General features: G+C 33.0%; 1 protein-coding gene across 2 annotated transcripts in view; it reads right to left on the bottom strand.

Annotated features, from left to right (window-relative positions):
- The window catches only part of CDH9 (cadherin 9), a 137,844-nt gene that overhangs the window by 72,383 nt on the left and 39,817 nt on the right, over positions 1 to 25,644 (bottom strand). For both annotated transcript variants that reach the window (XM_027074775.2, XM_015085204.3), the window contains exon 2: positions 18,123 to 18,399. In XM_027074775.2, coding sequence (XP_026930576.1) covers positions 18,123 to 18,350 — 228 coding nt within the window. In that variant the 5' untranslated portion in view covers positions 18,351 to 18,399. The remainder of the gene's footprint in view (positions 1 to 18,122; positions 18,400 to 25,644) is intronic.

The raw sequence follows: 25,644 nt of genomic DNA, 5'->3' as shown, positions 1-25,644 counted from the left end.
TGAAATACACAGGGATATCAATAGGATGGCATTTAATCTTTAGATTATTTTTGAGTCTTCTATCATCTAAGCATATTGTATTTTTCCAGCTAAGTGCCCTTCAATGTTGCTCGCATTTATAGTTTATCCTGAATCTGTGAGAGTTTCAGTTTGTTCATATCATCACCTCCCCTTGGGATTTTCTTTTTACTTTTAGTCATTCTGTTGTTTAAGTGGTTTAAATCTGCATTTCCTAATAACTTGAACACCTTATCATATGTATCTTATTGGCCACTTGGGTATCATCTTTTGTGAAATAACTGTTCAATCATTTTGCCTGTTCATCATTTTCTTCTTCATTTAGATACTTCTGTAGGTATATGATATTTGTCATATCTATTATGACATGTACTGTATGAATTAAAATTGCTTTTATGGGGCACCTGGGTGGTTCAATTAGTAAGCATTCGACTTTGGCTCAGGTCATGATCTCGCAGTATGTGAGTTCCAGCCCCATGTCGGGCTCTGTGCTGATAGCTCAGAGCCTGAAGCCTGCATCAGATTCTGTCTCCCTCTCTCTCTCTCTCTCTCCCTCCCCTCCCCCACTCATGCTCTGTCTCTGTTTCTCAAAAATAAACGTTAAAAAAAAATAAATGTTAAAATTGCCTTTATCAATTTGTAGACACCTTACCAGTTTATACTTCAAAATGAATATTTCAGAACTAGAAAATTGTCTAATATAATCATAATAATTATAAAATTAAACAAATTTAATAGTATAATTATATTTAACATTAAAACAGAAGTCCCTCTTCAAATATAGCAATTGTTCTAATAAAGAATTTATGATAATATGCCACAAAATCCAGGATTCAATCCAGGGTCACACATTTCCTAAAATAGGTATGTCATTTTAGTCTCTTAAATCCGAAACAGTTCCTGAGACTAGTGGAATTTGACTAATTTTTAAAAGTTTATGAAAATGCAGAAGACCTCAGAAGCCACAGTGGTTTTAAAGAAGAGGAATACAGTTGGGGAACTTAAATGGCTATATTAAAAACTAAAACAATAATGCTTAGGGGCGCCTGGGTGGCTCAGTCGGTTAAGCGTCCGACTTTGGCTCAGGTCATGATCTCGCGGTCCGTGGGTTCAAGCCCCGCATCGGGCTCTGTGCTGACAGCTCAGAGCCTGGAGCCTGTTTCAGATTCTGTGTCTCCCTCTTTCTCTGACCCTCCCCTGTTCATGCTCTCTCTCTCTCTCTCTGTCTCAAAAATAAATAAATGTTAAAAAAAATAAAAAAAATAACATAAAATAAAACAATAATGCTTCGACAAGAATTTGGTATAAACATAAGGACAAACAAAAAGATTAGTAAACACATGTACACATAAACAGCCACATGAATTATGCAAAAAGTGGCCATTGGAATTAGATGCAGAAATGATCTCTAAAAAAAATTAATACTGAAAAAAATCTAGGCCTATATTCACTGCTTGATCTCTACTTTACATGTGGCCCATAATGAATTTCAGTTGGCTTATAAACCTAAACTTGGTACAGAAAACAATGAAGCATCCAGAAAAAAAGCAAAAGATATTATCCTAATGATAATTCAATCATAGGACACAAAAATTAATAGCCTCAAAGGAAGAGATTGGTATACTGAACCAAACTAAAAGTAAGAAACTTTCTTCATTAAAATACACTATGATGGTAATGAAGAAGTGAGCTGAAATTAGGAGAAAATAATTTCAATATCTCTCAAAAAATGACTTGTATGTATAAAAACCTTTATGACTTGGCAAGGTAAAGTTACATAGCATTAGTAATATATATGGAGTAACATATATGGAACTAAAAGCAGTAGTAAATACATGGAGTAAGTGAACAGTCACAAATTCCTGGAGGGAGTGTAACGTTGGTACAATTTCTTTGAAAATGCTTTATGAGTATCTACTAAAGACAAATCTATGCCCACTCGATGATTCAGCAATCCTACTCTTAAAATATACCCAAAGGAAATAAATCCACATGTGACAATAAAATGTGTAATATTCTTCATAGCACATTTTATATATAATAGCGTCCAGTTAGAAGTGCATCAATCATTTATCAGTAGAATAAATTGTGGCATACTTAAGCAATGGCATACTGTGTAGCCATTAAAAAAATTAATTCTACATATAATGTCATGGATGAAGTTATCCTGTATAAAATTGAAATACAGAATCCAGACATACTGTGTAATCCCATGCATATAAAATTCAACTACTTGCAAACTTATCAATAGGGATTGGGGTCAGCAAAGCGGTAACCTATGGGAGGTCATTGATTAGGAAAGGCTAATTGAGAGAGTGTCTTCTTGGATGCCAAACATTTTTTATATTGTGATCTTGGTCATATTAACATAGGCAAATAGAAATACAAAATCTCATTGAGCTGTACAGTTAAGATGTGCATACATCAGTTTGCACATGTACATCTTAAACAAACCAAGTTGGCAACACATACCCATACAAACACAGGCATTCTTTAAAATGTTTTTCTGTTGTTTCAGAATCATTTATGTTTACAGTCACTATTTTGTGATTTGTAGTGGGGTTTTTCATAATACTATTTTTATTTGACATATTGTTACACAGCAATTGAAAACTATTTCTGGAAAACCATTCTGGGACATCAAAATATGTTCACACTTTAATCTTAGGTACACAGCCCAGGTGCCTATGTGGCTCAGTTGGTTAAGCCTCCAACTTTTGATTTTGGCTCAGGTCATGATCTCACAGTTCGTGAGATTGAGTCCCACATTGGGCTCCATGCTGACAGTGTAGATCCTGCTTGGGATTCTCTCTCTCCTCTGTCTCTGCCTCTCTCTGTCTCTCTCTCTCTCTCAAAAAAAAAAATATATATATATGTATATATATATATATATATATATATATATATATATATATATATATAATCTTAGGTACATAGGCAGAACACCATTTCTAGTTTTCAGATATTTACTATATACAAATTTAATGACAAAAAAGAATACCCCCAAAAAAATATCTCATTATAACCATAATTATCAGTGAGTTTGGGGGTTATATTTTCTTCTTTGCTTTGTTCATCATTTATAAATTTTCCACTCTCAGTGTACATTTATCCTCTCCTCGCACACTTTAAGAGGAGGAGTGTTATCATTTCACAAAGGAGACCAATTTATTAATGGTCTAGTTTTAAAATTATTTACAATTTTCTAATGGCACTTTTACACTCTCATCCCAAATCGTCACATTTTATATTACTGCCTTTGACTTAGAACTTAAAGAGCATCAAAGGACACAGAGATAACGGCTAAATGATCCAAGGCAAAGAGAGTAACATTAGCAGGCAAAAGTTGAGGGGCAAATATGTAACACCAATTTCCTGGCATCTCTAAGAGTTATTTTTAAATTTGTGTTTATGCCTCACTGACTTTCTTTCAATTCCTCTGAAGCTTCTAAGAAATGGTCAAAAATAATGTCTATGAAATTAATTCTAAATGTTATTAATTCTCATAGTCAAAGAATCACTCTAGCACTGTTGTTTTGAACTTACTGGCACTCTGAATGTCACAGTTTCAGTATATTAAAAAAATATTGAAGTATGGTTGACATACAATGTCATATTAGTTTCAGGTATATGACATGGTGATTTGGCAACTCTGTACACTACTCAATAGTCACCGTAAGTCAACATACAACATTATTATAATATTATTGACTGTATTCCTATGCTGTATCTTTCACCTCCATGGCTCACTTATTTCATTTTATAACTGGAAAACTGTACCTCTTAATCTCCTTCAACTATTTTGCCCATTCCTTCCCATCTCCCTTCTGTATTAAGAGCCTGCTCATTTGTTTTGTTTTTTTTTAGATTTCACATGTAGGTGAATTCATATGGTATTTGTCTTTCTCTGATTTATTTCACTTTGCATAATACCATCTAGGTCTATCCATGTTGCTGCAAATGGCGAGATTTCATTCTTTTTATGGTTGAATAATATTCCATTATATATGTAGACTACATCTTCTCTATCCATTCATCTATCAATGGCTACTTTTAGAACTAATAAATGAATTCAGTAAAGCTGCAGGATACAAAATTAACATACAGAAATCTGTTGCATTTAAATACACTGGTAACAAAGTGTCAGAGAGAGGAATTTCAAAAAATGATCCCATTTACAACTGCACCAAAAAGAATAAAATACCTAAGAATAAATTTAACCAAGGAAGTGAAAAACCTATATTCTGAAAACTAAGACACTGATGAAAGAAATTGAACATGGCACAAATACGATATACCATGCTCATGAATTAGAAGAATGAATGTTATTAAAATGTCCATACTACCCAAAGCAATCTACAGATTCAATGCAATCCCTCTCAAAATACCAATATCATTTTTCACAAAACTAGAATAAATAATCCTAAAATTTGTATGGAACCACCAAAGACTTCAAATAGCCAAAGCAGTCTTGAGAAAGGACAAGGCTGGAGGTATCACAATCCCAGATTTCAAGATATACTAAAAAGCTATAGTAATCACAACAGTATGGTACAGGCACAAAAGCAGACATATAGATCAGTAGAACAGGATAGACAGCCCAGAAATAAATCCATGCTTAAATGGTCAACTATTCTATGACAAGAGACAAAAATAATACAATGGGAAAAAAGAAAAGTCTTTTCATTAATGGTGTTGGGAAAACTGAAAAGCTACATGCAAAAGAATGAAACTGGGGCACTTTCTTACACCATACACAAAAATAAACTCGAATTGATTAAAGACCTAAATGTGAGACCTGAAACCATAAACAGCACTGGCCAGTAAATACTTGACCTTTGGCCTTAGCAATATATTTATGTATATTTCTCTTTAGGCAAGGGAAACAAAAGCAAAAATAAACTATTGGGAATACACCAAAAAAATAAATAGGTAAGTACGTAAGTAAGTAAGTAACTTTTTTGACTAAAGCATTTTTTGTGTATTCCTCCCATAAGCACTAACCAGACAAGGCACTTTGTGGAATAGGGGCTAGGCAATGTCTAAGGGTATGTCTACCCTTCTCATCTCTGTCCCTATCTTTCGTCTCTTGGTCAAAGATTTTAACTTTCAATTTAATCTTCCAATTTATCACCAACAAAGCAAGTTCTTTGCTAATATTAGCCTAATAGAACTAGGAAGAAGAAAAATGAAATTTTTCTAGTACCTCAGGTTTATATAATTTGAAGATACTGAAGTTTCCTGACTTACTTTAGAGGAGTTATTACGAGAATTTATGGGAAATAGTAGTGACATAACTTTGTATTTATGATATTTTATATTTCATTCTATTCCTAATATCCATTTTATAATAAATGTTCACCATTGCTTTGTTCACATTAATTTTGAAGTAAAATATATATATTCATTTATGTGAAAAACACTTGCTAAATTTAGCTCATTGTAAATTAGAAATTAAACTTATAAAAAATCCATATATTTAATGACAAATTTTGGGAAAATGGAATATACTTTATGATTTTGTTGTATATTAGAAAACTGATTTCATAACATGTTTAAACAAATACTTATTTGTCTGTGGTTTGACCAAGACACTTATTTTTTCATATACACATAAAAAATGACTTCACTTACTTGAAGTGAAGATTTTTTTTTTGACAGTTTAAGACATGCTTTATTGAGGAAAGCATAGAAAAGTCAATAAAACTTTTTATTCAGAGATTTGTAAATTTAAAGCTTTTGTCAGTAACCTAGTATTTTGGGCCTTTAAAGATATTGAATGTTGCATTTTTATTGATTATTATTGAAATGAAATATACTACAGCAACTACAAAGAATGATTTTCTAAGCAAGTAAGAACTTAAAAATGTGTTTTTAAAACATACATTAACATAATTACTGGAAATATTGTTTTTTTCCCTAAAAGTTTATTATCCTTTAATTTATTAAATATAGTGACTGAATTTCAACAGTGGTTGACAGATGAAGAAACAACACACCCAGGGGCACCTAGGTGGCTCAGTCAGTTAAGTGTCCAACTTCGGCTCAGGTCGTGATTTGGTGGTTTCTGAGTTTGAGCCCAGTGGCAGGCTCTGTGCTGACAGCTCAGAGCCTAGAACCTGCTTCAGATTCTGTGTCTCCTCCTCTCTCTGCCCCTCCCCTGCTCATGCTCTGTCTCTCTTTGTTTCTCAATAATAAATACATGTTAAATGTTTTTTTTAAAAGAAAAATGAAAAGAAAAGAAAATAAGAGAAAAGAAAAGAAAAGAAAAGAAAAGAAAAGAAAAGAAAAGAAAAGAAAAGAAAGAAGAAAAGAAAACAACACACCCAGAAAAAGTGGTGGATATAAAGAACAGTGGTGGATATAAAGACTTCTGCCTTGTCACTGCCATTATTCCTGTATAGTGTTACGACTTACTATTACCTAATGACTTAATATTATCTAATGACTTAATGTTCTCTTCAAGCAATTTGCTTCATTCAATTATCTTTCTTAACATATTGACAATACTATTCCAATCAACAATCTTAAAATAGTTATTTACAGCAGAAAATTAAAATTTATTATGTGATATTCTTAGGGCTTTTTATAAGAATGCCCAGCCCCTTCTTCAGTTCCTTCTACTGTGGAAAAGAAAAATTATTCAAGAAAAGAAAATGAAATAAAATAGTTTTTTCCTTTTTAAAATGTTTATTTATTTTGAGTGAGAGAGAGAGAGAGAGAGAGTGAAGCAGAGGCAGAAAGAGAGAGAGAATCCTAAGCAGGCTGCATGCTATCATCACAGAACCCAATGCATACTCGATCTCACAAACCATGTTATCATGACCTAAGCCGAAATCAAAAGTTGTACACTTAACTGACTGAGCTACCCAAGTGCCCTAGAATAAAATAATTTTTAATCTATATGCTCTGAATTATATTTTCATCACTGACTTTGTCTCATAGGGCTTCATTTTATACATACATTCAATCATAAGACATTTATTTAAAGGAAACACAAGTTTTAAGAAGGGAATAATACATAGAAGTTGATTTTAGTCATGGAACATAACTTGTGTGGGAACAACACTCTTCTTGAAATAATTAACTGTTTACAAATTAGTTAAAAAACAACAAAAAAACACAAAAAACTAAAAATACAAAACACTTTATAAAGGTAGTAGATAAGAACCAGGAGCAAAAATTCAGAGGCTTACTAGCAAATAGGGAATAAAGTGATTTCCACATTAACCCCTTTTTTTCTTGCAAGTATACCACATTTCATATGTCATGAAGAAGACAGGGTTCAAGCAGAAATCAGCAGTCTTTATGATGAGGCATTGGAGGTCAGGATTCAGGGCCATCATAATGGCTAAAAATTGAGAGAAGAAATCCAGGAATAGAGGAAGCCACAGAAGAGAGAGCCCTAAACCTTGAATATACATTGCATGTAACATGTAGCTGACTTCTAAACTGACCATGTACAGACTAAGACTCCAAGGAATCCAGAGAAAAGGAACAGTCTGAAGATTAATAACTAAGCAGAGAGGTTAGCCATTCCAGCTACTAGGAATGAAGAGTTTAAGATTAAAGCTCCTTGTAGGTAAATGTGTTTGGTGAACACTTTGAGATTTCCAGTAAAACAGCAGAAAAGTGATAACTTAGGAGCCAGGAAGATGTGCTAGGATTTAGGGTTATACCACAGGGCTAAGGGAATAAACAAAATAGTCTTCCTTGAAAATCCTAAAAGCCTACATACAATCAAAGTAGAATCCCATAATTTCACTTCCTTCTGGGACAAAACTCAACAATCTTCAGAGGAAGAAAACAAAATCCAGAATCTCCACAATATGTTACCCTTAATACCCAGTATGTAATCTAAATTTTGTAGAGATTTAACAAGCAGAAAAATACAGGAAAACAGAATAGTCAATAGAAATAGATGAAAATAAGACTCAGGTGTTAAATTTAACAGGCAAAGACTTTAAATATAGCTATCGTAAGTATATTAAAGAATGTTTATGGTATACTAAAATAATGGACATAATATATTAGGGATTTCATAAATTATATGCAAAATCAAACAGAAAAGAAAACCTAGAACTGGAAATTATAGCTTCTGTAATAAAAATGTGCAACAGTGGTGTGGACACAGAAACAAAAGAAACAATATATTTGATGACACCAAATATAAATGATCCATATTAAAGCACCAATATAAAAATATATTGACACAGATATAAAAATATATAACACAGTCTCAATGATGTATGGGACAATGTACAATGCTCTAATATACTTGTATTTGGAGTTCTCCTCCTCCAAAGAAGAGAGAGCAGGCCATAAAAATACAAATAAGCATACAATTTAAAAATTGGATGAAAAAGGACACACTGGTCTAAGAAGGCCAGTGAGTCCCAAACAGGTTAAACAAAACATATCTAGGTATCAAAGTACAATCCCTGTTGAAACAGATAGTCAGAGAGCTGAGGACACAGACCTTTAAAAGCAACCAGAGACAAATACGCATGACATACATGCATTACTACCAAAAGTAATGAAATCCACAATGCAATGTAGCAAAAATTTTAAGTACAAAAAGAAAAAAAAACAGGTAAATCTATATTTCTACATTCAATTAAAATATTTTTCTTTTTAGGGGTGCCTGGGTAGCTCAGTTGGTTAAGTGTTGTACCTTTGATTTCAGCTCAGGTCATGATCTCAAGGTTCATGGGATCAAGCCCCATGTTGGACTCCTTGCTGATAGTAAGGAGTCTGCTTGGGATTCTCTCTTCCTCTCTCTCTTCCCCTCCCCTGCTTGCCCTCTCTTTTTCTCTCTCTCTCAAAATAAATAAACTTAAAAAAATAAAAAGTAAAACAAGTATTTTTTTCTTTTTCTTGTTTGTTTCACATTTTTTTTTAATTCTACTTATTTAACATCTAGTGTAATATTGGTTTCAGGAGAATTTAGTGACTCATCACTCACATATAATACCCAGTGCTGATCACAAGTGCCTTCCTTGATAGCTATCACCCATGTCGCCCACCTCCCCTTGAGCAACCCTCAGTTTGTTATCTATAGTTAAAAGTCTCTTATAGTTTGTTTCCCTCTCTTTTTTTCCCTTCCCCTATGTTCATCTGTTTTCTTTCTTAGACTCCACATATGACTGAAATCATATGGTATTGGTCTTTCCCTGACTGACTTGTTTCACTTAGTACAATATACTCTAGATCCATCCATGTTGTTGCAAATGGCAAGATTTCATTCTTTTTGATGGCTGAATAATATTCCATTGTATATATCTACCACATCTTTTTTATCCATTCATCACTTGGGAAATAATGATATTTTCAGATTAAAAAAAACAAAAAATTTGTTTCCATCAGATACAAACTACAATTAATGTTAAAGGAAATCTTCAGGTTGAAAGAAAATGATAGTACACAGAAATTCAGATCAATATGAAAGAATAAAAAGCACTGACTGGAAATGGTAACTACATAAGTAAATATAACACAACATAATGTAACATAATGTAACATAAGATTGTTCTTTTTAAAATTTTTAATAAATAATGGAATTCTTAAATAATAAAATATTAGCAACACAGGGTACAATTTATAATATATACAGCGAGAAAATATCTGACAAATATAGACTAAAACCCTACAGAGGAAATAAAATCATACTGTTGTAAGATGATTGCCCTGCATGCTAAAAATATATAATATTTATTTGATTTATATTATAGTAGGTTAAGGAGACCAAATTTAGACATTTAAGAAAACACTCAGTTGTCCCAAAATATGGTAGGAAAGCAAAAACCAAGGTAGAAAGAATAAATGGAACAAATGAAAACAAGAAAATGATACACTTAGATCCAATTATGTCAATGATTACATTGTTTATGAGCGGACTTAACACTAATTAAATGTTAAGGATTGTCAGATTGGATAGAAAAGCACAAACCACTTCTGAGATGTTTACGAGAGCTGTTTTTTATATTAAATTGTACAGAAGCGCTGAAAGCAAAATGATGTAAGTGATCAACCATACAAATATTATCATAAATGAATTGGTGTGGCAAAGTTTGTACCAGGCAAAGTAAACTTCAAGCAAGTAGTATTATGAAAGATACAGGGTGATATTTCATAATAATAGAGCATCAATTAATCAGAAACCTAAGAGATAATTGGCCATGTATCTGATAATTGCATAAAAACATATAAAGAATATTTGACAGAGGTAAAGAGAGAAATTAAAATATAGAACTTTTTAATATTCTTCTCACAGTAAGAATTGGAATAAGGAGACACAAAACTTTTAACCATAGAGAACTGAATAATACTATCATCAAGCTTATATAAGACTGCAAAATACTGTACCCAGTAGGTATGCAATAATTCCTTTTAAATATAGAAGACACATTTACGAAAATAGTTTTTAAATTGCATTTTTTAAAACCATTAATATGCAATAGCGATGTATCCTATTGTATTTGTAGAGTAAGATCAATAGAACATAAACTGTGGGGCAATGTTTTAATTTTTCAAGAAAAGCTTTTGTTATAGTAACCATTAAAGGAGCTGAAACTTTCACAAAAATGGCCACATACAAATATATCCCTTCCCATTGTAGGAAAAAGAAAGGCCTTTTTCCTCTTAGATTTGCCAATACATTTATTTATTGATCTTGAACTCACTTTTGTGTTTCTGTCTGTTAGCGTATAGTTCTGAGTATGATGATTTATTGTAATAGCATCCCTAAAACATTCTGCTGTGAAACAGGATACTTACTGAGGGAGTTCCACTAAATGTATATTCAGTGGCATATCTAGAGTGGCCTCATTTACTTTATGAAGTCAGTGCAAAAAAGGCTGAACATCTTTTAGAATATTGTCCTAATTCCTTTTCCATGAACAATACCACAATAGCTATAAGACTATTAGTATGAGTCATTAGAATTTACTGTGGACACATTACAAACAGTTTGCACAAGCAAAGTTTGAATATTTTGTTAAAATCTGGTAAAAAAAAATAGTCTATGTTCATGGGAATAGGGAAATAATGGCAGTCCTAAATTAACAAATAAACAAACATGCATACATTATTAACTTGGAGGGTGATTCTAGTGCTAAATTAGGCTAGGTAGAATTTAACTATTAGGAATTCAGTCTAGTAGATAAGGAAAAAAGTATTTTCCTTCATCTAAATTGAGACTTCTATCAGGTATTTCTCCAACAGGCCAGCAATAATAGCATTTTGCTTATTATAGATAGAGACTATTTTATTTACAACAAATTATTTCTATCTATTTCTAAGATAGAGACCAGTGCATCTTATTTACTCTTAGTTTTAGGATTCAGTCTTGGTGTTCTGCATTGTAGGTGTTCAGTTTCTAAAACTAATTGAATAATAATACACAGGGTTAAGATCCACATTAACATAGTCATAACTTTACAAATAAATATCTTTATTTGTAAAATAACTTTGTTATTCTTTTTATTTGTAAAATAAATTTGTAAAAAAAACTTTACAAATAAACACACTAATGCCTTACGTTGGCATATTTTTGGAAGATAAGCATCATAAATTTTCTGAAATGCAGCTGACTAATGCATACCCAGAGCTTTACAATCCATTCATATCTATTACTCTTGGAATTCTACTTTCAGTAATAAAGTAATCTAGTAAGTGTAATTTAAAATACACTCAAAGTTATTAGCTACCAAATTTTCATCACAGCAATGTGTGTGTGTGTGTGTGTGTGTAATACCAGTCTAAATAGAAATTTCAGAAAACACATAAATTTAATTTAATTAAAAATTATATGTATGATGTTATATGGCAAATACTGAAATTTTAACAATGTGCAGAAACACAGAATTAACTGAGAAAGACAAATTAAAATATATGTAAGTAATATGAAATCAACAGTTCTAAAATATATAACTGGAAATAAGCAGAAATATATAAACTTTTAACCTTATCTTCATAGTGTGATTATAGTTATCTTTGAGATTTTTTTACATTAACTTTTAATTTTATGGACCTAGTTTTTTGTAAGGAACACTAAACTTTTATTAAAATAATAACGCTTATTATTAAATGATGCTTGTGCTTAAATATTTTTTCACAGTCCTCCCTCTAGACCTTGCTAGAGTTTCTACTACTTCTTAAGTTTCTTTGTTTGTTTGTTTGTTTTTTAAACACTGATGAATATGTAAGTGTGGATGTGATCTTTTGCAAGTTTGGCAATAGAGGAAGAGACTGTTAAAATATTGGAAATATTTCACAAGCACTGAAGTTGGTGGAAGATGTCAGGGAAAATCACACATAGATTTGGTAATCGTACTAATAAACATTTCTACCATACTCTAATATTTTAAATGATTTAACAGTTACTATATTCCAGGGGGGAAAAAAGTTTAGTTAAATTTTAAATGTAAATTTTTCTAGAAGTAGTTATGTTTCCTTAATCAGTCAGAATTTGTTTCATCTTATCTTTTAATTCTTAATGCCTGTTTGAATTACCTGTATTCAGGGCAGAGAAATTGTTGGAATGCAAATGATTCTAAAGTGTGTGCTGTTTTGGCATAGAGCAAAATGAGAGGGTTGCAGCTGCAATTAGGGGCTTCAAGGATAAGGATAATGGAAATACAGGAAAAGAATTGACTTTTTGCAAAATGTGCCAGGAAAAATGGGATATATTTATTTTAAACCTTCTCTGCTGTTTCTATGTTTCAAAGTGCCAGTCTCTCAGGATCCAGAGTAATAAGTGCTTAATAAAGATAGCAACTGAATATTAATTTTGAGTAAATAAATACATTTTGTCAAACATTTTGGGGAAGAAAAAAATGAAATCAAACACAGATTGAAAGCCCAAAGGCCACAGATTCTAGATGGTAAAATATTAGACCAGAATAATTTAAATTATACCTTGAGTAAGATTTTGATAGGTGGTTAAATTTTGATGGGAAATTCTAGCCAAGAAGAATGGGGATGGGCTTTATATAAGAGGATGCCGTTGAGATAGGACTTAAAGCAAGGAGAAGAGATGAAATATTGAAAAAGCAGGTTAGATACGCCCTGTAAAAGTGCCCGTGACTATGATAAAATAGAAGTGAAGCCTATGGAAGAGGAAAGGTTTCACTTTGTCTAGAACTAAAGCCATATTATACTGTTGTGGGAACATAGAATACGGGCTGGAATGTACAATGATATCGAATACTTTGAATCTACTTAAGTCAATTTTTCTATAGATATTTTGTCCAAGAGGTTGGTATCATTCAAGAAACAGTGTGTAATGGGTTTTTAAGAATTAAAAAAAAATAATGAAGTCAAGTAAAAAGTCATTAGGTGTGCTAATGCAGTGGTTCGGGCAAGTGATAATGCAGTGCAAGCGATGAGGGGCTTGACAGTAAGAATTAAATACTAGCATTCTAGTATAAAAGCAGAGTTTTAGAGATCTCAGTGTGAAATAAGCCATTGTAGACTGTCCAGAGAACCTAGCCTTAATGCTTAATATTTTTCTCATGTGTTTTTAGTTTTAAACAACTAACCTATAAAGAGAATTTTGGGATACAATGTGCCCATAAATCTGAAACAGCTGCTACATGTACTGCACCATAGTAAAGCTTTACAAAGATAATTTATTTAGATGCTGAAAAACACTATAATACACTATAAAAATTTATCAAACATCCTTCAGGAACTTTGAGACTTTATTTCTGTTTCTGTACACATCAAAGTGCCATTTTCTGAAAGCCTAAGAGAAAATTGCCTATCCAAGTACATTATTTTATGTATGCTTTGGGGGGATATCAATATTTAGTACATATGTCAATATCTGTAAGTGTAAAGGAGAGTCATCCCACAGTTTCATTACTCAGTCTGATATAAACCACACTCCCATCCACTTTCCAGTTGGTACCTGTGTTTTCCACTGTTTTAGTAAGAAGTAAATCAGTTGTATCCAGTTGTAACCAAGAGCTTGATAAATGTTAAAATCCCATTCCAATTTGAGATTCTGATTATACTCATGGTAATTTGGCTATGGTATAGTAAAAGGTTTTGAATTAAAACATAAAAACATATAGAGCTAACTCGGTAAAAATATGTTGTATTTAAATGGTGACTGGTTATAGGCAGTTCCATAGCACTGTATTGATTGCTGTGAGCAAAGCAAATGCTTTGAATTAAAGTGTAATGGTCGGTTAAGCTGATATTTCAATTATTTTATAAATACCAGTGTTTTCTTTCAGAAGGAATAAACACTATAATTGTAAGTTTGGTATCTCTCCAAGTAATAAATGTGTTTTAATCAGATATTAAATATAAATTCTCAATAATAGGCATGTGATCTATTAATTATTAATTCATGACAACTAGGTATTCCTCAGGATCTCGACCTATTGTGTAAGAAAGCAAGTGCATATGAAGTTTCTCTAACAGAGTTGTAGGAGCCTTTGCTATACTTCTTGTTAAATTTATTTAAATTCTTCTTTTGAGCAGTATTACTCTTTTGGTTAAGTAATTCAGCCACATGCTTCTATTCAAATTACAGGGAAGCTACATGGCGATTGTCATAACTTTGTAATCCTCTTAAGTAAGAACCAAAAATTTCCCTCATTACAGAAAACAGAATTAATATATCTCTGATAGCATCCATCAAAAATGAGCAACCAAACTTCAGACTGAATTATTGTGGAAAACAAAAATTACTCTTAATTTTATTTTTATTTTTCATTTCTTTTAAAAATTTTAAATCCAGTATAGTTAACATATAAAAACTACTCTTAATTTTAACATTCTTCACTTTTCTGTCCTGTCTTGCAAAAAATACGAAATGACATACAGAAATATCCCCTTATTTTTCCTTTTAAAAATATCATTGTGATTCCTTTTTTTGCTCCTCCAGTCCATCCTAACAATGAAAGCAAACCGAGCATCCCAGACTTGTGCTCCACCAATAATGAACTAGTACAAAAGCTTTCAACAGGGTTCAGCTTCCATGCTGTATATAAAACAACTCAGCATGGAATTCTGAGCCTTTGACAGTAGTAGTCTAACTTCATCCTATTAAGCTATTCTGTGTGTGTGTGTGTGTGTGTGTGTGTGTGTGTGCACGTGCACACAAGTGTTTCACATGCATATCATGCCATATGCAATCCCACCTCCTTGGATTTATCCACATGCAAATTTTGTTAAATTTTTACTATCCCTTCTTGTACACAAATGCAGTCCCATCCGCAATCCTAGAAAACATCAGAATTTTAAAGTTAAAGAGATCTTAATAACAATTTAACCTAACAAAAATTTGAGGTTTGGAAAGTTTAGTTAATTTCTAAATTGTATGTGATTACTAAATTGCAAAACCAGGACTGACCCTTGTAAATTGCATGTTTATGTGCATGTACAAGTATATTTTGTTACATTTTACTGCTACTATTTTCTTACTTGTTTTAAAACTTCTTCATTTAAATTCAGGATCAAACCCTAAATTTTTCATCCAAGGATTATATATCCTTCCAACTTTATACAATTTTATGTCACCTATAAATTACAATAGGTCTTAATATTGTCTGCAATGCCAAGCCTCTGGAAAACTAGGAAAAAATATGAAAATTTCTTTCCATTAGAGGCTACATATTCTTTTTGAATCATGGTACATGGTAAATATGGTAGGCCTTTACATCACATGGAGGTTGCCACGGTAGTGGATCCCAGAGACTAGGCAAACAGAGCAATGTGGTCAAAAAGACCATCTGTTTGGTGTTCATGTGTTTGACGAAGTTGAGTCCTAAGTGAAGGACTCAGGTTTGACCAAGTAAAGTCCTAGCTAGGCTCTGCATATGCAAATGAATGATAATGTTGAAAGCCAAGAGAACAGGTTGGGAGTTCACAGACTCTTAAGAAGTTAATGAAAGTAAACAGTAGTTGGAAGCCTACTTTTATAGTGAACTCCACATATGGTGCATGGCATATCTAAGAAAAGGCCCTATTTCAAAACAGAGAAATCATTTTTTTCGAAAAAGTAATGAGTGTTTTATTTTGTTGAAGCTTCTCTTTCGTATACATATTGCTTTCCAAATATAATATAAAAATAGTTGACATAACCTTTTGGTTTGATTATCTTCATTTGACAAAAATTCTTATTATTATAATCGGTTTTCTACCTTTGGCTCATAATCTGGTTGTCAAGGATAAATAACCAGTAAAAAATTGAACACCTTAACTTGTGTATGGCTTAAAAAAAAACAGGTTATTGTCCAAAGACAAGTGATCAAATATTTTATGAAAACTAATTAAATAAAACTATGCACACATTTTAGTAACTATTTTGACAGATTACAGAACTAATTAAAAAAAAGGATGGTACAAAAAGTTCTAAACCATAGTGCATATTTTAAAATGTCGGTGCAGTAATGGTGTCTGTTAATCAATGCACACATAATTTTTAGAAGGAAGCATCTTTGTTTACAGCTAAAAATAAATGCTTGTAGTGGAGCCTTGATTGCCTTACGATTGAGCATCTCTTTTTATCTGTAGCTATTCTTCTGCATCTGTGAATCTCCAAGGATGAAACCCTCTATGTAAGACCTTGTGAACTGAATGTGCCCTTTATACACTGCCTTAGAAAAAGAATCATAAGGCAATTTCAAGTCCTTAGACACAAACATTTGTCAGTTGAACTTGAAATATCCTGATGTTAGTTATTAACTATAGTGTGAGAAGTGATGTTAAATGAGGGATGCTGGGGGATGCCCTATGACTAACCTGAGGAGAAATAAGAGGGAAAAAAAAGAATCAGCAAGTGAACTATATGGGGCAAAATGAGTGTGACCTGTGGAACCAGGGGAGGAGATATCAAAAGAAGAGGAAATAATAGGCTTCTGATAAAAGAAGCTGCAGTTGAAAAAAATACGCTGCCACACACACACACACACACACACACACACACACACACAAACACACTGAAAAATTAGAACAAGATTTTGGCAATTTCACAGAATAAATGTGTTTCTAGTTTAAAAGCAATATAGGCATGACTTTTGTGATATCAGATGCTTTTTATGTTTTTATTTTTGGCCCATTCTATCTTATCTGCCTCGTGTTGCTAGTAACTCAAAAAATACTGTGACCATCACAGTCATTTCTAGTATCATGTGCAAAGAATCAAGAAAAAAAAAGTATGTGATTTATGAGGAATGTTAGTATTCATCATTGTTTATTTTGTTTTATTATTAGAATTTGGAAGTATCTCAGCATTAGGCACATATCTGAAATAATCCAATAAACAAAGGATTTGTCTTGCATGTAGAATGGTATGAATGAGATTGGTAGATATTAGATAAATAGAAAATTCTGGATGTTGGAACGATCATGTCATCTATTTTGAGGAAGACAGAAAAGAGGAAGAGAAAGTTTACGAGTCTATTTTCTCAACGTTGAATACAAGAAGGAGAGTTACGTATTCTCTATCGCGGTTTGTTCCAGACTGCTAATGAGCCGCTATTGCTGTTAGGATAGTTTTAACCTTCCCGAAGGTACTGCCTTCTTTCTACTTCTGTTTTCTTTCTCCTTCTCCTTGAGCCCTTTGGTCCGGATTACAGGCGAGAAGTCGTTCAGTTTGACTGATATTAACAAACAGACTACCGAGAGAGAAGTATTTATACTTATTTACTTCTCATACACAGCAGACTATTCTTAATTATGATAAATTGTTTATTAGTAGCCACCAATATATTTTAGTAATTTTTGGTATACTATAATTGTATTTTGTTTTGCCTCATGTAGCACACTAAGTTATTCTTTATCTGATGCTTTAAATTAAATTTCAAAGAAAGTTTTTAAAACATTTTAGATGCACATCCATAAATATATAAATATAAATCATATATTGCTGATTAATAATGCTATGAACACTGACCTACATTTAGCTACCTGAGTAAATCACATTACCCATACTACCCTACTGAAAACATTTGCAATATTATGCCTTCTGCACACCATAATTAGTCAAATATTGTAAAATAATCATTAATAATATGGGAAGTTGCTGTAAAAAGTAAATAAATTGCCATCACTTTCAGCTTCTAGATTTATCACATAAAAATTCTTACCTTGCCAACATACTGTGTGTCTGTACCTGTGTACTCTTCCAACAAGAAGAACTGATTCCACATCCAGCCACGCTTGGTACGATGTAACATTTTACTATCATCTTTTGTCAGATCCACAACCCTTTTGCTTGGCAAATCCCTACTAGCTTTTTCTTCTAATGGAATAGCATCAACTGTATGAAACATATAGGTCCAGATGAATAGTGATAGGCAATAGTATGTCCTCATTATAAGCAGCTTCAGTAGGATATCAAATTCAATGTACCATCCAATTCCCCTGAGGAGTAGAGAGAGAAAAATGGCTTATTATGTTGTGTTTCATTTTCACATAACCTGTAAACTATAAAACTTTTCTAAATATTAAGATTTTATAAATAATATATATACATTATTTTTCCATGTTACATCAGTGAACTTATCATTAAACATATCACATCATATAGCTTGCATATCATAGAGCGAGGTGAGGAGACGTGTAGCACAGATAAACTAAACAGAAATTTAACAGGTGACTTTAATATCACTATATTGCAGCATATAAATGAGAACATATTTGTAATTTAAAATACCAAGTATTTGAAAAAAAATTAAGCTCTACAATATACCAAGGATCATACTGAACATTCCTGAGTCTTTAAGACTAATAAAAACTAGTGTATTTATTAATATATACATATATATGAGCTTATATACCTTTAGTAACACTGTTTTCAGTGCACAAGCTATCAACTTTTACAATCTGTTTCTTCTTCTCCTCCACCTTTTCCTTTTCCCTCTCCTCTTCCTCCTCTTCGTCTTCTTCCTCCTTGTTCTTCTGTACCATGATAAGGTATTTCCTCAAGGCAAACTAACTTGTACCAAATATACTTTGGGTTATGTCCTGCAATACCTAACACCATACTATGTTGATCCTTTATAATTGATAACTGTATTTTTCCTGACAGTCAGTTGAATAACTCACTCAAATTTACTTGAGGCTGAAAAGAGCATGCTCTAAATGGACACACTTTACCTGAAAATTAAAAACAACAACACATATTTATTTCCTAAAATAATAGGAAAAATGAGTGCACAAAATTGATGTGGTAAAATTCGATATGGGCGTCTTAGCTATGAGATAACTTGATCGAGAATTTTGCAACACTGTCTCTCTGTTGATACGGTAAGTTGAATTTTCTTGAAGTGAAAAAAACACTAGTTCATTTGGTATTTCAGAATTAATTTTGTTTTTTAGCAAAACAAATTGGTTTCATTTGGAAACATTCAGAAGATGTGAAATCCTAATAATGATGCTGCTAATGGTAATGATATTGGTAAGCAATAGAAACCCATCTCAAGCTAATGTAGGCAAAGGAAGAATTCACTGGAATATAAAATCAAACTAAATGGGGAAAGGAAGAAATGAAAGGAGCAAAGAAGCAATTGGGCCTTTCCTGCTCATGAAAACAGGAATTAGGGGCGTGGGTACTTTAATACTATTCTTTCTTGCTCACCCCTCTCTCCTCTCTTGCTTTCAACTAAGCCTCCTCGACCTGATGGCATATAGGAATATATAAAATTCAGATTTAACATCTTCCAATCCAGAAAGCAACTGACAGTGTTTTCTAATTTGAGTTTGAAAAATTGTGGGAATGGACTCTAATTTACCTGGCTTAGGCCAGATGCCCAACACTGGACCATAAGTCTCTGGAGTCAGTTGTTGTTATCAAGGCATAAAGGTCAAACATGTGCCTCCAACTTGGCTTTTCCATTATTATCTGTGAGATTTGGTGATATTTACTTGGTCTCAACTACTTACTCCTAGAAAGGTAGAATAATTATTACCTGACTCACAAAACATTGTTATTAATTTTATTTTAAACCTTTAGGAATACAAAGTAATACTTATTTGTATCACAAAAATTTTATTTTATTTCTACAACAGTGTATACCCATGAGAAAACTGCATGTGAAGAATTTAAGTAATCTGGCAAATGCACAAGTAGTAAGTATTGGAACTAGATACACAGCCTTAAACAATGTTTTACAAAAGATAATATATGTAAAGAAGTTAGCATAATGCTAGCATACAAATTGTCAACATGTTAATGCCGCCATCATCATCATCCTCATCATCATCCTCATCATCATCATCATCCATGGTTGCTTCCACTATAGTCATAGTCATATATCAGAAAGGAATGGTGATTGGCAGATAATGGTACGGATGCTTGCTATGGTCCACAGCTATTGGCTCTGTCCAGCACACATGTACTCTAATTTCCATACCTATTATTTAAAAAAAACTTCTTACTTAACAAAATACACATATATAATCACAAATCCTCACACTGCAAAATGAGAGAAATTAAAATCACATTACTTTTTGACTCTGAAATCTCAGGTACTTGTCTTTCTTAGTACTTTATGTGGCTATTTGTAATCCTGGAAACTATAGGAAATTGGTAAATTTAACCACAACAGATGTAAAACTCTGAAATAAATATCAGAAAACTACAGAGTCAATAAGTGCTTAGAAAAAGTGCAATGGAAAAGTACCATCTGGTGGCCACTAGCTCAGAACATGCCCTGCATGGTTTGAACAGTGATGGTGCAGTAGGAAATGAGCAGCCGAAGGATCTCAAGAACAGCTGGTGTCTCACTTTGATAAAATACAACAAATTCCTTAGTTGACCACACTGGCCACCTGTTTTCCCCCCAGTGGGAAATCTCTTTTCACCATCATTTTTACTGACCACTCTTGCAAGAGAAATTAGAGAGCATTCTTCATTTCCTGTGGTCTGTTCTAACTGTGATGCCCACTCTAGATGGAAATAAGCGTTTAAGCAGAAAAGTTAAGTTGTATTTGGTGGAACCAGAGACCTAGGCAGAGGCCAGGATCCCATAGGTCTCTATAAGCTAGAGTAAAAAAAAATGCATTCATTTTCAGTGCAATGGAAATCAGTTGGAAGATTTTTAACATGAAATGTTTAGAAAAGATCAATCTGGCTGCAGAGTGGAAAGTAGGTTAGAGGGTAAGCAAGAAATTTGGTTAAGGGGGAGATCAGTTAGAGTCTATCTCTCAAGTTAGGAAAAAGATGGCAGTGGCATATGGAGAAGTGGTTTCCAGTGGACAGTGACACTGTGCTCAGGTTCCCTTCATTCTTTAATATGGACACACACACACACACACCACATGCACTAAAATTTTTTCAGGCTTTTGCCTCTAATGACCTGCACCTGCAACTCTCTTTGGAGGACTTCCTTTGGCTACTGGAACCACTCTGCTCACACGCACAGGGTGCCTAAAGTGCCTACAAGTTTACAATCATCTCCCATGAAATCCCTGAGCCATTGTCTAACAGGTGCAAAAATGTGGAAATTCACACTTTATTTACATCCCAGAGTTCCCCTACAGACTCATGCGAGACTGAAACTTTGAAATCACACCCTGTTTGGATTCTGTTTTCCCATGCTCTTTCTCACTTTCTGACCTGGAAGCAATTTGTTAACTAATCAATTGTATACTAATCCTTGCTTCAGGATCCAACTCTGGAGAAATGGACCTAAGGCATGAATACAATCCAAGTATTGACACATCAATAAGAGTAGATGCTACCTGCTTATGTTCTAAATATTGAAGGTGAAAAAAAGATACATAAAGTATAGCTTTTAGATTATTAGTTTGTGTGTTGAGTAAATTATTGTGCCATTTTTGTGGTGTCGCTTAGAGCAGGGACACCTCTTATAAAAGATGATCTATTAGGAAAATGAAGAATCAAGTTTTTTTCTTATTTTTGGCCACTTTTATACTGGTACTATTACTAACATATTAATCGTAGGAAGCTAAATGATTCGCTGTCCTACTAATTCAATCTATATATTTATGACAACTCTTTAAAATGAGTTCTTCCATAATCCCTTATATTATGATGAGGAAACTGAGGCACAGAGAGGTTAATTGGCTTGCCCAAGTTTATATAAGCAGACCCAGAAGAACTGAGAATTAAATCCAGGTACCCCCTTGCCTTGGGCTGCACTGCTCCAGAAATAGCCTCCTGACATCTGTGAGGCTGGCAACCAACATTTATCTTAACGTACATTCTGTGTTCTAGACACTTCTGAGTCTTTTTTCAAGCATCGTTTCTTTAACTCCCATCACAGAAATATTACCAGGAAGGGATGTCACATTGGACAAAGGGGCAAACTGAGGCTTTGCTTGTTTAAGTAACCTGCTGTTATCACAAGGTGGTAGACACCTGTGGGAAAGGTGGAAGGCATTCAGGATTTGAATTCTGTTGGACTGATGTCAGTGCTCCTGGTATGAATTGTATTGTTGCTAGATAATGATGCTCCACGTGCGCGCACCTGGGGCCTCCTTCACCTGCTTTTGCCCTATTCAGGGTCTTTCTTTCCTCCCAGTGTGACCTGGAACGGTCTTACTTGGTTCATCCATAGCCATCTCCGTTTTATTATTTTCAGTTTTTCCATCATATTCTGCTTTCTTGAGGAATCTTCTATAACAACTTTTTCAAAACCACCCTACCCCACTTCAGTCTTTATTGATTTCTTTCATACCATCCATTTATTTCCTATATAGTATTTACCATGATTTTAATGATCTCTTTCATTTTAGTGGATTATGTATTTATTGATGGGTTTTTCTAGTTATGATGTAACTTGTATGGTGGTGAGATACTCTGTAAGTCACTGTATTCTGCATAAAATAGTTATTAATGTATAGTAGGTACTTAATACGTATTTATAAAATTAGTTGACTCACGCCTAAATAGATAATCCTCAATTTGAGTCTGGGATCACAAATGAGATTGACTTAATATTCCATTGCCTAAACGAGCTAATAGAGATAAGGAAAGAGCTCAGCTGGGAGGAAATATGCCCTTAAAAGAACTCTGTTGGTTTTCTTCCCAACAAATGGACTACAGTCCATTTTTTCAGTAAAATAAGACAATATGCATAAACATTTGCATAATGTGGGATTAAATATGAACTTTAGAACATGATTCATATAAATTATAGACTGTTTGTTTGAACTTGAATCCCTTTCACTAAGTAGATTCTTTTCCTCATAATTCTTAGCATAATTCTTTCACATTTAGGAATAATAGTGTATGCCTCCTGTGGCCAATTTAACACCCGCACATTCCTCTGCTTTTAGACAAAAGTACACATTATAAAACGTTTTTTATTGCACTTTGTTTTAAAGTTAGCAAGCTCTTATCTCATGGGGTTTATTAAAAATTCTTCCTATCCTTTATTCATTCAATAGCAACAAGCTGATTACTAAATTTTCTATGCTTAATTATCTCTATCAGCCTTAAATGTTCTGCATTTTAATCATATTTTTTGTTGATAAATAAATACCATCAGATGCATTATAAAGTACAATATTTTAAATTTGCTTTAACTTTGATTTTGTAATCAGGGAATTCACTTGAATCTTGTTAACTTTAAAAACTGAAAATTGTGTTATTATTATTCCCTTGTCCCCATAATTATATTTCAATTGCATTTGTGAAAAAGGGCTGTTGGCTATTTGTGAATTCAAAAAAAAAAACTGTGCATTATTGTAATTAAGTAGGATGTTCAGTATATAAAATCCACATCTAAACTAAATTATATCATTATTTCTTATCCCTATAGTGTAAACTCAGATAAAGTATTTTAATAATTCCAATCATGTCTTTCAGGTAATTTCTCAAATGAAATGTAACTATCACATAATTGTATACTTATATCTTATTATACTGTTTGTAATCAACAAAGTACTTCCACATAAATTAACCATTTATCTTTTTAGAAAATTTGGATTTGGTCATATAATTTAAAAATTTTTCAGTAAGATATATGAGGATAAGAGAAATGAAGAAAGCTGTTTCTGATTACACAATTATTTTATGGTTTGGGCAAAAGTCATATACATGTTATCTGATTCCTTGGCCAGTGATCTTTCCAACATAGCATTGTGTTTTGTTTTACATAGATAGATAGATAGATAGATAGATAGATAGATAGATAGAGATATATCCATGTATATATCAGTTGGAGAGGCAAGTCTGACAACTCATTTAAGTGACACAAATGTAAAGAACAAATTCTATGAATTTAAATAGACATTAAAATTAGTCTTACATAATCAAGGAACTATTTAGGCCTATATGTTTTAACATGTCTATTTTTCACAGTAATTGATGATTCTTCCATTTATTATCTAAATGTCTGTGGGCATACATATGAATATATATAATTGATTATTGGGTTATCATATTTATTCAATATATATTTAAGATCTCTAAAATCATTTATTGATTTTTTTCAACAACCTCATATTCAATTATTGTCACATTACAATTTGAGATTTTACACTTACCTGAATGATGTTGTACATGATTTCAAGAAAAACAGAAATTGTTGGAAGAAATAAAAGCTGCCAGCTTTGTATAAGGATTTCTGAATAGTTAACATAAGTAAACTCTCAGCTTTAAATATTTAGTTTTAGGTCTTTAGAAAACTGGCAGTATAGACTGATATCAAAGAGAAGCTCTTAAATCAGGTTTTGCCAGTGTCCTATCAAAATAACAATGATAACAAATGTATGGCCAACTAATCTTTGACAAAGCAGGAAAGAATATCCAGTGGAATAAAGGCAGTCTCTTCAGCAAGTGGTGCTGGGAAAACTGGACAGCGACATGCAGAAGAATGAACCTGGACCACTTTCTTACACCATACACAAAAATAAACTCAAAATGGATGAAAGACCTAAATGTAAGACAGGAAGCCATCAAAATCCTAGAGGAGAAAGCAGGCAAGACCTCTTTGACCTTGGCTGTAGCAACTTCTTGCTCAACACGTCTCTGGAAGCAAGGGAAACAAAAGCAAAAATGAACTACTGGGACCTCATCAAAATAAAAACTTCTGCACAGCGAAGGAAACAATCAGCAAAACTAAAAGGCAACTGACGGAATGGGAGAAGATACTTGCAAATGACATATCAGATAAAGGGTTAGTATCTAAAATCTATAAAGGACTTATCAAACTCAACACCCTAAAAACAAATAATCCAGTGAAGAAATGAGCAAAAGACAAGAATAGACGCTTCTCCAAACAAGACATCCAGATGGCCAACTAACACATGAAAAAATGCTCAACATCACTCATCATCAGGGAAATACAAATCAAAACCACAATGAGATACCACCTCACACCTGTCAGAATGGCTAACATTAACAACTCAGGCAACAACAGATGTTGGGGAGGATGCAGAGAAAGAGGATCTCTTTTGCACTGTTGGTGGCAATGCAAACTGGTGCAGCCACTCTGGTAAACAGTATGGAGGTTCCTCAAAAAATTAGAAATAGAGCTACCCTATGACCCAGCAACTGCACTACTAGGTATTTGTCCAAAGGATACAGGTATGCTGTTTCGAAGGGACACACGCATCCCAATGTTTATAGCAGCACTGTCAACAATAGCCAAAGTATGGAAAGAGTCCAATTATCCATTGATGGATGAATGGATAAAG

This window comes from Acinonyx jubatus, chromosome A1 (assembly GCF_027475565.1).
Source record: "Acinonyx jubatus isolate Ajub_Pintada_27869175 chromosome A1, VMU_Ajub_asm_v1.0, whole genome shotgun sequence".
Taxonomy (NCBI): domain Eukaryota; kingdom Metazoa; phylum Chordata; class Mammalia; order Carnivora; family Felidae; genus Acinonyx; species Acinonyx jubatus.
The sequence above is the reverse complement of the archived record's forward strand: the minus strand, read 5'-3'. Positions and strand labels throughout refer to the sequence as shown.